General features: G+C 33.3%; 1 protein-coding gene across 1 annotated transcript; it reads left to right on the top strand.

The window, feature by feature from the left end:
* The first annotated feature begins 462 nt into the window (after positions 1-462).
* LOC130973947 (plasma membrane ATPase 4) lies at positions 463-9,078 on the top strand. Its single transcript, XM_057898643.1, has 16 exons — positions 463-782; positions 4,058-4,177; positions 4,279-4,515; positions 4,911-5,672; positions 5,776-5,898; positions 5,987-6,091; positions 6,205-6,349; positions 6,437-6,601; positions 6,712-6,950; positions 7,057-7,089; positions 7,182-7,263; positions 7,364-7,524; positions 7,621-7,794; positions 7,902-8,084; positions 8,257-8,438; positions 8,542-9,078. Exons 1-16 carry the CDS (start codon positions 723-725, stop codon positions 8,636-8,638), a joined length of 2,868 nt encoding a protein of 955 aa, XP_057754626.1. The 5' UTR covers positions 463-722; the 3' UTR covers positions 8,639-9,078.
* The last annotated feature ends 4,747 nt before the right edge of the window (positions 9,079-13,825 follow it).

Raw genomic sequence — 13,825 nt, forward strand, 5'->3', positions numbered from 1 at the left:
TCAGCACAGTATGAAAAATACTTCATCTTTAATTATCTTTTAAGTCATATTTGATTTTTTTGTGAAAATCTTAAATTTAATTAGTGTATATCTTGACCATAGTATATAACAAAATAAGAATTTTGTATTATTATCATATTAAATAAATATAATTTTTTAAATAATAAATGATTAAATAAAAATAATAAAACATTTATAATTATTTGTTTATGTTTATGCCATGAGTTTAATTTAACGTATTTAAAATAAAATATTTTATATGATCGTTTAAAAATATTTATTTTTTTAGGATAATTATTTGCATAATTAATATAATACATCAAAATTAAATTATTATGAAATTTAAAAATGATAAAAATATTTATGAGTAAACAATTATATTAACCTACATGTGACAGATAATAGTAGGAGTGTAAGAGAGAGAAAAATTAGAGAGGGTGGGCATTATCAGAGTCTTAAATGTGAGGCTCACTCTTCCTTTCCAACACGGTATAAAAACAAAGCCATAGGTGTGAGTTCACATCCTTCTCTATTCTCGGTTATGTATGTGTTCCATTTTCTTGGGATTCAGAACTCACATTCTTCAATGACCCTTTGATCTTCTTCTTCTTCTTCTTCCACACCCTTTTTGCTCTGTTCTTGTTTCTTCAATCTTTCTTCTTCTTCTACTCTAGTTAGCTAGCTCTCTGCGGTGGACGGAGGTTTGCTTAGGCTGAAAAACTATGGCTGCTGAAAAGGCCACCATCTCCCTAGAGGAGATCAAGAACGAAACCGTTGATCTGGTATGTTAATTAAAATTCCTTACTTAATTACTTTTTTTTTTTCAATTGTTTCCTTTTTCAAGATGAAGTGTTTGATTTTGATTGTCTTTAAAGCTATATACTCTTATACCCTTTGCCTTGAAGCATATATAAATAAAACTTTGCAAGTTATTATAACTAACTACTCTCTTCTCTTCGGTTGACTTGTTAGTTCTTATGTGAAAAGCTTGAACCATATGATGATGACTCATGAACCCCCTGAATAAATTTCTTTATTTTTTGCCCCTTTAGGATTGGTCTGCCAAAAGAATTTTCGGAACTATAATATTTTCTTCTTCGTATATATAACTTAATTTCCCTTGCTGGGAAAAATCATATATATGGAATCGATTTCTTCAAAGGACAGTTTTTGGTTAGGTAATATGAACATGCATGAAGAAAGGTATACCGTAGTGTATTTTTTTTCTTTATTTTTATTTTTTTAATGATTTTTTTCTGGTGGATCTTAACATGTGAGAGACAGGTAAGCATATAGACTTCAACACGTCTAAAATTTCACCGTATTTATTGCTTTTTTTTTTTAAGGTTGGGTACACATTTGATATTAAATAGGATTAAAGTACTATATTGTATTAAAATTAACTAAAATTATATTATAAAAATTAATGAAAGGTGTTTGTGTACAGTATGATACTCATAATCATAACCACTCCTCAAAAGTTCACACCTTCTCGTGTCTCTCTCTGTCTGCGGCTATGTTTGGTTGAGTGGGAATTTTATTAAGTACTTTTTCCGTGGTACTTTGGCATTTTCAGTTTTTCACCAATTTCTATATTTTTATGTGAAAATCTTGGCCATTGGGATTAACCGTTTTCATTGTAACTCTCACATTCAACGGTCCTGACACCAAGAGGGTCCACATTTAATTTGGATCCCTTCATTTGACTTGCCCATTTTGCCCCTCAACAACTCCTGCAAATTTCAGCTCACTGTTACCTACTTGCCTTATTTTTTTTCCCGGTCAAATTTTTCACTCTGTCCACCCACCAACATAAAAAATATAGAATATTCATTTATTATTACTGAAAAAGGGAATTATTATTGAAAAATTATATTCCGCATTAATTCTATTTTACCTATTAAGTCAATATATAATTATATACTCTTTTATTATTTAGACAACATTTTAAATTTTCTCTAATATAGTCTCATACTCTGGTTGTGATAAAGTTCATTTATATTTTATTATTAAAATGTACCGTTATTTTTATCTTTGATAATATCACTTCATATTTCATTATATATAATTTTTTCGCGTTATATATATACATGAATAATGTTTTCAAAAGCAAGGACAATATTCATTTTTGCATAAATTTATAGTTAGACTCTTAAAATAATAAATATGCCAAATACTTAAATTAATTTAAATTCTTTTAGTTTTTCCAATAACAATTTTTAAATTGATAATAGGCACAACCGCACAAGTGGTTTTCAGTTAAATTTTCTATATTAACAGCATGATAATATAATAATAATAATAATAATTAGAAGTATTTGAGTAAATTGAGAGAAGAGCAAAGAGGGGGACCTAAATGGGAAAGTTGGAAGGCGTGAAAGGTGTTGGCAACACATAAGGCGGACCAATCACATGGAGAGAGAGAAGAGAAGGGTGCGGTGTCCCGTCTGACACTCAATAGTTTTGAGGATGTCACGGCTCCAACAGTCAACGCTTTCTCCTTATTGGCGCGCCTGCTGCCCGCCCTCTTAACGCCTTCTTCGTTGCCTCCACCTGTATCGTTTCGGCAGGATACAATTCACTTAATAATTTTATTAAATTATTTAATAATTTTTAATTATTAATTTTATATAAAAAATAATTATACATAAATTTTTACTTTTTTATTAATATAGACTTTAAATTTTTATTTTGATAGAAATTTAATTTTAATATATTATTAATATAAAACAATTATATATATTAATTATATAATATTAATCAACAAAAATAGTTTTTTTATATTAATTGAATAAATAATTATTTAAAATATATTATATTATCAATACATTAAAATTAATCAATAAGTTTACAACTATCTTTTGTTAGATTAGATATTGTAATTAGGAAGTCAAAATATCTAATCACTACATTTAATTTTTGAATAATACTACATATTTAAGTCTTTTTATAAATTAAGTCTAACTAAGTTAAATAATAATACTTAAAATAATATTAGTCATAATTGATTTTCGTTAATATTAGACCAACTTAATTAGACTTAGTTAATAAAATAACCTAAATATGTAATACTATTCTTTAAATTTTTATAACTTTAGTTCTGTGCAATTAGACAACCAATACTATGAGTTCGTTAAAATTATTACAATGAAATTATTTCATTAAAAATATTATTTTTAAATTCCTATATATTTATTGTATTATAACTTTTTTTAATTATTTTTACTTTGTTATTACATAAGAGAATTGTTGAGTAAATAAATAATTTGTTAATGGATAAGTTAAAGTATTTTTGCTATTAGTGTTTTTATTATTAATAATAATAAATAAAAATTCCGAAATGATTTAAATAATTTTTATTTGAGTTTCAATTCTATTCTTTCTAGGTATGCATAAATATTCTATTATTTTTTTTCTGAAAATAAATGTATTAAAGACAACAATTATTTTTCAAAAAATCAATCATCATGAATCATGATTAGGTATATTTTAATGAAAGTATGACTAGGATAGTCCTCCACACACTCGCTACCTTTTCCATCTTCATCTGTCTTTGCTAATGTTAATGCTTTGTACAGTAGTTTGAAATGCAAATAATTATTCAAACAAAGGTTTAAGCTTGAAAGAATCATCCATAAGGTTGATCATTGACAATAATCACATAAAAAACAAGAGTGAATACCCATTCCTGACAATTATTTTGGAAGGATAACAGATGCCCCAAGAAAAAAAAAACATCCAACCAGGTTCCTGATTTTTTTTAGATTGATTAGTCTCTGTAAAAAAAACACATTTTTTTTGGTACAAGGACTAATCAGTTCCATAAAAATAAAGTTCAAGGGTCGGATTAGTATTTTTTTTTTTTGGTTAAGGGTCTCGTTGGGATTTTCTCTAAAAAGAACGAAAAGAAACAAGCAATTACATTCAACAAAAAAGGATCTGAAAGGTTAAACTTATAATAAGTGACTCAATTTGCAGTATTCTTGGTTTCTTTCTGAGGTGATGCGTGGTAAACCTGAAACAGAACAATGAATTTTAACACAACTTTGTTTTATAGGAACGAATTCCAGTTGAAGAAGTGTTCGAGCAATTGAAATGTACCAGGGAAGGTTTGTCCTCTACTGAAGGTGCCAGCAGGCTTCAAATATTTGGACCAAACAAGCTAGAAGAGAAAAAGGTTCATACTTCATATTCTCTAACAACATTAATTATTATTATTATTTACAATACACAAAGATGCTCTGACTATTAACTTTAATAACATTGTTAATATTACAGGAAAGCAAACTTCTCAAGTTTCTTGGGTTTATGTGGAATCCCCTGTCATGGGTTATGGAAGCTGCAGCCATTATGGCCATTGCTCTTGCAAATGGTGATGGCAAGCCCCCGGATTGGCAAGATTTTGTAGGTATTGTTTGCTTGTTGGTCATCAACTCCACCATCAGTTTCATTGAAGAAAACAACGCCGGAAATGCCGCCGCCGCACTTATGGCCGGTCTTGCTCCTAAAACAAAGGTAATGCTGAATGCACCAACAATTTGTGGAATGATAAAATATTTAAGATGGAGACTTATATGCATATGCAGTTATCTTCATGTAAAGTTAATAGTTGATAATCGATAAATAATTTAACATGTTTGACTAAATTGCTATCTAACCATTATCAGCAATCAACTTCACATAAATACAATTGCAGGTGAGTTTTTACCATATATAATATGTGAACTTTATAGTTAAAAATCATTGAAGGATTTTACATGTTTAACTAAATTGTTGTGTAACGATGTTTACAACTTTAAGATAAATACAATTGTGCATGAGTTTTTACCAATTAAATAGGTGGAGATTGATAGTTAAAAATCATGAGATGATTTGACATGTTTGACTAAAATGTGTTTACTGCCTTGTAGGTTCTTAGAGATGGCAAGTGGACTGAAGAAGAGGCTGCAATTTTAGTCCCCGGAGATGTCATAAGCATCAAGCTTGGAGACATTGTACCGGCCGACGCTCGTCTTCTAGAAGGTGATCCGTTAAAGATTGATCAGTCAGCTCTTACCGGAGAGTCCCTTCCGGTGACCAAGAACCCCGGAGATGAAGTCTTTTCTGGCTCAACTTGCAAGCAAGGTGAAATTGAAGCCGTTGTCATTGCAACCGGAGTCCACACATTCTTCGGAAAGGCTGCTCACCTTGTTGACAGCACCAACCAAGTTGGACATTTCCAGAAGGTGCTAACCGCCATTGGAAACTTCTGTATCTGTTCCATTGCGGTTGGTATGCTGGCTGAGATCATTGTCATGTATCCAATTCAGCACCGAAAATACAGAGATGGAATTGACAATCTTTTGGTTCTCTTGATTGGTGGAATCCCCATTGCTATGCCTACTGTGTTGTCTGTGACAATGGCCATTGGATCTCACAGGCTTTCGCAACAAGGCGCCATCACGAAGCGAATGACTGCCATAGAAGAAATGGCTGGAATGGATGTGCTTTGCAGTGACAAGACAGGAACACTCACACTTAACAAGCTTAGTGTTGACAAGAACTTGATTGAGGTCTTTACTAAAGGAGTGGACAAGGATCATGTGATCCTTCTTGCCGCAAGAGCTTCCAGGACTGAAAACCAGGATGCCATTGATGCTGCTATTGTTGGAATGCTTGCAGATCCTAAAGAGGTTTAACTTCTTTCATAAAGCTTAGTGTCCTTAAGTTTTGCCCTTGATTTCATTATTCGAAAATCGAGCGAAAAATTGAACATGTATATGCCTTGTGCTGTAGGCAAGGGCTGGAATCAGAGAGGTTCACTTTTTACCTTTCAATCCTGTTGACAAGAGAACTGCTCTGACTTACATTGATGCTGATGGAAACTGGCACCGTGCAAGCAAAGGCGCTCCGGAGCAGGTAACAATCTTTAGTTTGTTCATGATTTGTGAGAGGTTCTGGCTTGTTCAATTGATGCTGATATGATATTCTTTGTTATGATGAATAGATCATGAACTTGTGTAATCTAAGGGATGATGCTAAGAAGAAGGTTCATGCCATTATTGACAAGTTCGCCGAAAGAGGCCTTCGTTCCCTAGCCGTTTCAAGACAGGTTCTTACAGCAAAGTCTTCATGCTTTAATTTTTCAGCACATATTCCCAAGTTTCTTGTAAATATTAATAATAAAGAGAATCTGAATCTGAAGCATCTTCTCTGCTACTGCAGGAAGTTCCTGAGAAAAGCAAGGACAGCCCTGGAGCTCCATGGCAGTTTGTTGGTTTGTTGTCCCTATTTGATCCACCAAGGCATGACAGTGCCGAAACCATTCGCAGGGCTCTTAATCTCGGTGTAAATGTCAAGATGATTACAGGTAAGCCTTATCCTAATAGGTAGAATCAGCTACAGGAATCGACGCCATATTATGAATTAGTATCTTACCATTTACTCTTCTTTATAGGTGATCAACTCGCCATTGCTAAGGAGACAGGCCGAAGACTTGGAATGGGAACAAATATGTACCCATCTGCTTCCCTTCTTGGCCAAGACAAAGATGCAAGTATCGCTGCACTTCCCGTCGAAGAGTTGATTGAGAAAGCCGATGGATTTGCCGGAGTCTTTCCAGGTTTATACTCATTACTATTTTCTCTATTTTTCTCTCACTCTATATGTTCATTGAAATTGTATAGTATCTAACTCTTGGTTTGTTTTTTCTGCTATTTTTGTTCACTACAGAGCACAAGTATGAGATTGTGAAGAAGTTACAAGAGAGGAAGCACATTTGTGGTATGACTGGAGATGGTGTGAACGATGCTCCTGCCTTGAAGAAGGCCGATATTGGAATCGCTGTCGCTGACGCCACTGATGCTGCAAGAAGTGCTTCTGATATTGTGTTGACTGAACCTGGATTGAGTGTTATAATTAGTGCTGTCTTAACTAGCAGAGCTATTTTCCAGAGAATGAAGAACTACACGGTTGGTTACTTGCTTTCTTCAATTTTTTTATGATGATGCACATATAGTTCCCTTCTAAATTTCATTCTCAATGATGTAACTTAAAACTATTTTCTTTGCGTTTCAGATTTATGCAGTGTCTATCACCATCCGTATTGTGGTAAGTAGACAGTATTTGTGATTATATTTGTAATTCATTAGCAGAGTAAAATGAAAACTGATCATGTTGGATTTTCTATTTTTTGAATGCAGTTTGGCTTCATGTTTATCGCGTTGATCTGGAAATTCGATTTCTCTCCTTTCATGGTTCTAATCATTGCCATTCTTAATGATGGTAAGTAGTTACAGCTCTAAACTTTTTTTTTTCTGAAATACCTTTGAAATTCACCTTTTAAAAATGGTAATCTCACACAAAACTTGTCATAAAATATTAGGGACAATCATGACAATTTCAAAGGACAGGGTTAAGCCATCTCCTTTGCCTGATAGCTGGAAACTGAAGGAAATTTTCGCTACCGGAATAGTTCTTGGAGGTTACTTGGCTCTCATGACTGTTATATTCTTCTGGGCAATGAAAGAAACTACATTCTTCCCTGTAAGAAACATAAACTAACATTCCTGATATTCTTTAATTGTCCTTGTTCTTGTTTTGGATTCAAGATCTGACCCCTATTTGTTATTGACAATGCAGGACAAATTCGGAGTTAGACCTCTGGATAAAAGCCGTGATGAAATGACGGCTGCATTGTACCTACAAGTTAGTATTGTCAGCCAAGCTCTAATATTTGTAACGCGTTCGCGCAGCTGGTCGTACGTGGAACGCCCTGGATTGCTTTTAGTTAGTGCTTTCATTATTGCTCAACTGGTAAGGATGATGCTCCATCTTTTCGTGTCGATTTCTTGTGAAGTGATAAGATGATAACTACTTGTGAGAAAGATGAAGTTGATATTTTTGTGATGATGAATTTGCAGATTGCTACAATTATAGCAGTGTATGCCAACTGGGGCTTTGCAAAGATCAAGGGAATTGGTTGGGGTTGGGCTGGAGTCATCTGGCTCTACAGTCTTGTCTTCTATGTTCCACTTGACTTCATGAAGTTCGCCATTCGCTACATCTTAAGTGGCAAAGCTTGGCTCAATCTCCTCGAAAACAAGGTCCGTGATACATATGCTAATTCTAATTATGCACTAAGGTAATCCAATATTACAGATTCGATTCAAGACAGAAGATACTCTGTCATGATTCAAGTCTATACTGTTGGGATTACCTTATTTTTATTTTAAGAGAATGGATTTGATTGAAGTGTTGTTTCAAAATGCATGACAGACTGCCTTCACCACCAAGAAAGACTATGGCAAGGAAGAGAGGGAAGCTCAATGGGCTCTTGCTCAAAGAACCCTTCATGGACTCCAACCACCGGAGACTTCTAACATCTTCAATGAAAAGAACAGCTACAGAGAATTGTCTGAGATTGCTGAACAAGCTAAGAGAAGAGCTGAAGTTGCAAGGTAACCAATATACAACTACTCATTCTTTTAGGAACATTAATTTGATTATGTTAGTTTAATACATGAAACCAATTTCCCTCTCTTTAACCATCTCTTTTTTCAGGCTTCGTGAGCTTCACACGCTTAAAGGACACGTTGAATCCGTGGTGAAGCTGAAAGGTTTGGACATTGACACAATCCAGCAGCACTACACTGTGTAATAAACGGCAGCATTAGTCGAAACTCGCTGTAGATAGAAACACAAAGAAGGGCCAAGAATTCAAATAATGGCATGTGTGTAAGAAGAAACCAAGGAGGAAGGCCTAACTATTTAAAAACGCTTACTAGGTTTAGGGAGAGAGGAAGCCTCTGATCATATTACATAAATCTGCCTCTCTCTCTGTCTGTTTATCTTTTTTCTTCTTTTTTTTCCCTTCTGTTTTCTAGTGGCGGCGAAAGCGGTGTCTAAGCTTTCATTTTGTTTTGAATCTTAGGGGGAGAATGTTGACATGGTTCTGGGTCTATACTCATCCATCTTGTGTTCTTCATGTTTGTTGTAATGCTACTTCAAAAGTGGCAGTGATCACATAATGAACTTGAATGTTTTTACCTTATTTTTGTGGTGGGAGAATAAGAGCTAATGGAAGTTTTCACGGCATCATCATCATCATTATTCAAATATGAAAATTGCACTTGTTCTAAACCAAATTCTTGAATTGTTTCATTTTACTGACCCACTAGAGAATATCTAGCTCTCAAATATGTTGTAAGAGACTGCATAATTTTTAGGCTCATTTTTTTATATGAATGTTATGTGTGTGCTATGCTTGGATATAGATATGGCGCTGTGTTATAGATTGGGGGTGGTGTTACTTTTTGTAAATTGACAGATTAAACATCGGACCGTCCGATTTTTTTGTTGTTGAAGTTTTAATATAAATCAGATGGTCTGATTTATATGGAGGGAAAAAATTTAAAATTTCTAAAGTACTGTAATTGGTAGGTCTGATTTGAGTGTTTTTAATTTTTTTTTTCGAGCCGCATCAAATCGGACCATCCGATTTGTATAGTTAAAAAAATTTTAAATACTTAAATACAAATCGGACCATGTGATTTGTACTCTTATATATATACTCACCCTACTCCAGATAGCAGAACTCCCTCTTCTTTATTTCAACGTCGCTCACCTCTTCAAAACGATCCCTCTCGTCATACTCTCTTTTCTTGCTTCAAAAAATTACGGTTTGAATATTTTTAATGTGAGTTAAAATATATAAAATGAATGATAGAGTTTTATAGAAAATATATTGTCATGGTCAAATTTTGTTATAAACATAATTTGTATGTGAAAATTAGTTGGATATTGTTATTCCATTCACACTCTCATTTGAAGAACTAAAATGTATGATCTGTGAGAAGATAGATTCTCAAATATCAAGGAAAGTATCGTGTATTTTGTATAAGTATCCTATATCAGTATTTGGTAGATTCGTTCAATTTCAAATTAAATATGTGACTGATAAAGTGAGCATGTGATAGATGTTTTCAATGTGTATTGAAACTTGCTCTTAGATGTCATTCATTGAGTTGTATGTTGAGTTCGAACAATTTGAAGCCGACCGACACATCGAAGGGGAAGATTACAATAGTGATAGCGAGTAAGAGTTTGAAAGCAACTATGAGGTCGTTGATCCAATTAGAGACGAAGATCAAACTGATGACACCATGGAGGCAGATGTCGCGGAGGTGACAAATGTATTAGCAAACCAACATCCGTTTAAGGAGCCGTCTTTCATGCGCGCGTTGGATTTGGAGGCCATGCATGCACCGAAATTTCCTGAATATATAAATGCAGGTATATAATTTGAATATTTGTATGTGAGATTATAATTTTGTTACTATTAATATTGTCGATCGATCAATTACTTATGTGACATATGAAAATATAATTAATTAGTATTTGTTTATGTATTTATTTTGTTAAAATTTAAGTTAATAACCTTACAGGTTTGAATAATTTTTTGGTTAAATTTAAAGTAATTACTTGAGTAGGAATAAATACAATGTACTTATATTAATATTTTAAATATTTATTTATAATGTATAATTTTAATATAACTTTATAAATATTCATTAATGATTTATAATAGATAGGTGGATTTAAATTTTACTTATTTAATATTTATTTATTAAATATTTAATTTATGGTGTTGTTGTAGTAGAATTTTTTGTTGTCGTAGACGATGAATTTACCGTGAGAATGGAATTTAGTTTCAGGAAAATTGTCATTATGGCGATGAAAGTTTATACCATCTACAGAGGTGTAGATTACCGGTTTATAAGTAGGAACCGATGACATTTCATGCCAAATGTACACCTACGACTCAGGCTGTGATTGATTTATCAGAATTAGCATGATCTGCAGGAAGTACTATTAGGTTATAAGGAGGTACAATGGTAGTCACAATTGTACCAGAACCACCATTTCTCAAGATCATTCGAAACTGGATTCCAACACAATTGCAAAAGCAATAAAGTCGTTGGTAGAGGTTGATCCCTCTATAAAGATGAAATCAGTTATTACGGAAGTACAGTCGAAGTTCAATTACACCATCAGTTATTACGAAACATGGTTGGCAAAAGCAAAAGTCAGTGGAAAATATTTTCGGAGATTGAAAAACATCGTACGAAACTTTGCCCATATGGTTTGAGACCATGTGTCACAGGGAGCCATCAGCAGCCATCCATTTTGAAACTATGCCTGCATATCAGAGTAATAACTCGGTAAACAGATATTCGGGTATTACATTGAGTCTTCTGGAGTTATTACCCTTACATTAGAGCAATCAGACATTACAATATAGTTGTCCAGGTGGATGAGATTCACTTGTATAGAAAATATAAGGGTTGTTTATTGGTTGTAGTTTCTAGGATGGTAACAACAATATCGTGCCTATTGCATTTTGCCATTGTGGAGGGAGAGACTTCTGAAGTGTGCCACTTTTTTCTTAGTAACTTGCGACAACATGTGGTGACTCGGGATAGTGTAAAACTTATCTCTAACCGACACGAATCTATCAATTCAGCTATTGCCTATAGTAACGGAGTATAGTCATCTCCTAGAGCTTTCCACATGTTTTGCATCAGGCATATAGGGTCAAACTTCTTGAGGAAGTTCAAGGCACCGTAAATCTTATTGTCAATATATGTAAGTTTGAATATATTGAAGTTAGTTATTATCAGAGTTACCATTGTTATGAATCTCATTTATACTTGGTATTTGTACTTGTTTTTTTATATCGCAAGATATTCGAGGATAGTTCTCGAATACGAGATGCTTTATCAGCGTTTATGAGAAACGGAATGAGGCTTACACTATCTAGTTAAACTGAATCCCACGTGAATAGTATGCATTGACATTCGATGGTGGTTACCAATGGGTCACATGACCACGGATCTAGTGGAGTGCATTAATTCAGTCTTAAAGGGTGCGCGCAATCTCCTTGTCATTGCACTTGTCAAGGCAACACTTTATGGGTTTAATAAGTTGTTCACTTGAAAAATAGTCAAGGCTGAGGCTCGCTCGAAAAAGAGCCGAGGATGAGGCTCGCATTAATGCTGAGCTTGTGACCTCAAAGTTGCATGCAAATCAACGTGCATAAGGAAACATCCAGGTTAATTGTTTTAACAGGCAGAATGAGGTTTTTGAAATGCGTAAGATGCTAAATAGAGTAGAGTAAGCAGTTAACCTACATCGACAACGTTGAAACTGTGGCGAATTTCAGGTGGATCAGATTCCATGTTGACATGTATTTGCAAACCATATTTCATGTTGACGAAGATCAAACTGATGACACCATGGAGGCAGATGTCGCGGAGGTGACAAATGTATTAGCAAACTAACATCCGTTTAAGGAGCCATCTTTCATGTGCGCGTTGGATTTGGAGGCCATGCATGCATCGAAATTTCCTGAATGAATGCAGGTATATAATTTGGATATTTTTATGTGAGATTACAATTTTGTTATTATTAATATTGTCGATCGATCAATTACTTACGTGATATATGAAAATATAATTAATTAGCATTTGTTTATATATTTATTTGGTTAAATTTAAGTTAATAACCTTACAGGTTAGAATAATTTTTTGGTTAAATTTAAAGTAATTACTTGAGTAGGAATAAATACAATGTATATATTTATAGGTTTAATTACTCTATTAGTCCCTATAGTTTCGTGAAATTTTCAATTAGGCTCTTATATTTTTTTTCTTTTTAATTGAGTCCCTACACTAAATTTTTTTTTTCAATTAAATCCTTCTTAGTTGTAATTGGCTTAATTTTATAGGGACCTAACTAAAAAAAAAGAATTGGTATAGGGACCTAAATAAAAGAAAAAAAAAAGTGTAGGGACCCAATTTAAAAAAAATTTGGTTCAAGGACTCAATTATAGAGAAAAAAAGTATAGGGACCTAATTGAAAATTTCGCAAAACTATAGGGACTAACAAAATAATTAAACCATATTTATATTAATATTTTAAATATTTATTTATAATGTATAATTTTAATATAAATTTATAAATATTTATTAATGATTTATAATAGATAGGTGGATTTAAATTTTACTTATTTAATATTTATTATTAAATATTTAATTTATGGTGTCGTTGTAGTAGAATTTCATGTTGTTGTAGACGGTGAATTTACTGTAGGAATGAAATTCAGTTTCAGAAAAATTGTCACTATGGCGATGAAAGATTATACCATCCGCAGAGGTGTAGATTACTTGTTTATGAGTAGGAACCGATGACATTTCATGCCAAATATACACTTACGACTTAGGCTGTAATTGGCTTATCAGAATTAGCATGATCTGCAGGAAGTACTATTAGATTATAAGGAGGTACAATGGTAGTCACACTTGTACTAAAACCACCATTTCTCAAGATCATTCGAAGTTTGATTTCAACACAATTACAAAAGCAATAAAACCGTTGGTAGAGGCTGATCCCTCTCTATAAAGGTAAAATCAGTTATTACAGAAGTACAGTCGAAGTTCAATTACACCATCAGTTATCACGAAGCATGGTTGGCAAAAGCAAAAGTCAGTGAAATTTTTTTTTTGAAGATTGGGAAACATCGTGTGAAATTTTACGCATATGGTTTGAGACCATGTGTCACAGGGAGCCATCAACAGCCATCCATTTTTGAAACTATGCCTGCATATCAGAGTAATAACTTGGTAAACGGATATCTGGGTATTACATTGAGTCTTCTGGAGTTATTACCCTTACATTAGAGCATTCAGACATTACAAATCAGTTGTCCAGGTGGATGGGATCCACTTGTATAGAAAATATAAGAGTTGTTTATTGGTTGTAGTTTCCAGGATGGTAACAACAATAT

Source organism: Arachis stenosperma, chromosome 4 (assembly GCF_014773155.1).
Source record: "Arachis stenosperma cultivar V10309 chromosome 4, arast.V10309.gnm1.PFL2, whole genome shotgun sequence".
NCBI lineage: Eukaryota > Viridiplantae > Streptophyta > Magnoliopsida > Fabales > Fabaceae > Arachis > Arachis stenosperma.

What these genes read in the sequence shown, in the direction of transcription:
- LOC130973947 (XM_057898643.1), top strand. Translation starts at nt 723, where the DNA reads ATGGCTGCTGAAAAGGCCACCATCTCCCTAGAGGAGATCAAGAACGAA. An exon ending in TGCTTGCAGATCCTAAAGAG is followed by an intron (nt 5,673 to 5,775) that starts GTTTAACTTCTT and finishes CTTGTGCTGTAG; the next exon opens with GCAAGGGCTGGAATCAGAGA. An exon ending in AAATGTCAAGATGATTACAG is followed by an intron (nt 6,350 to 6,436) that starts GTAAGCCTTATC and finishes TCTTCTTTATAG; the next exon opens with GTGATCAACTCGCCATTGCT.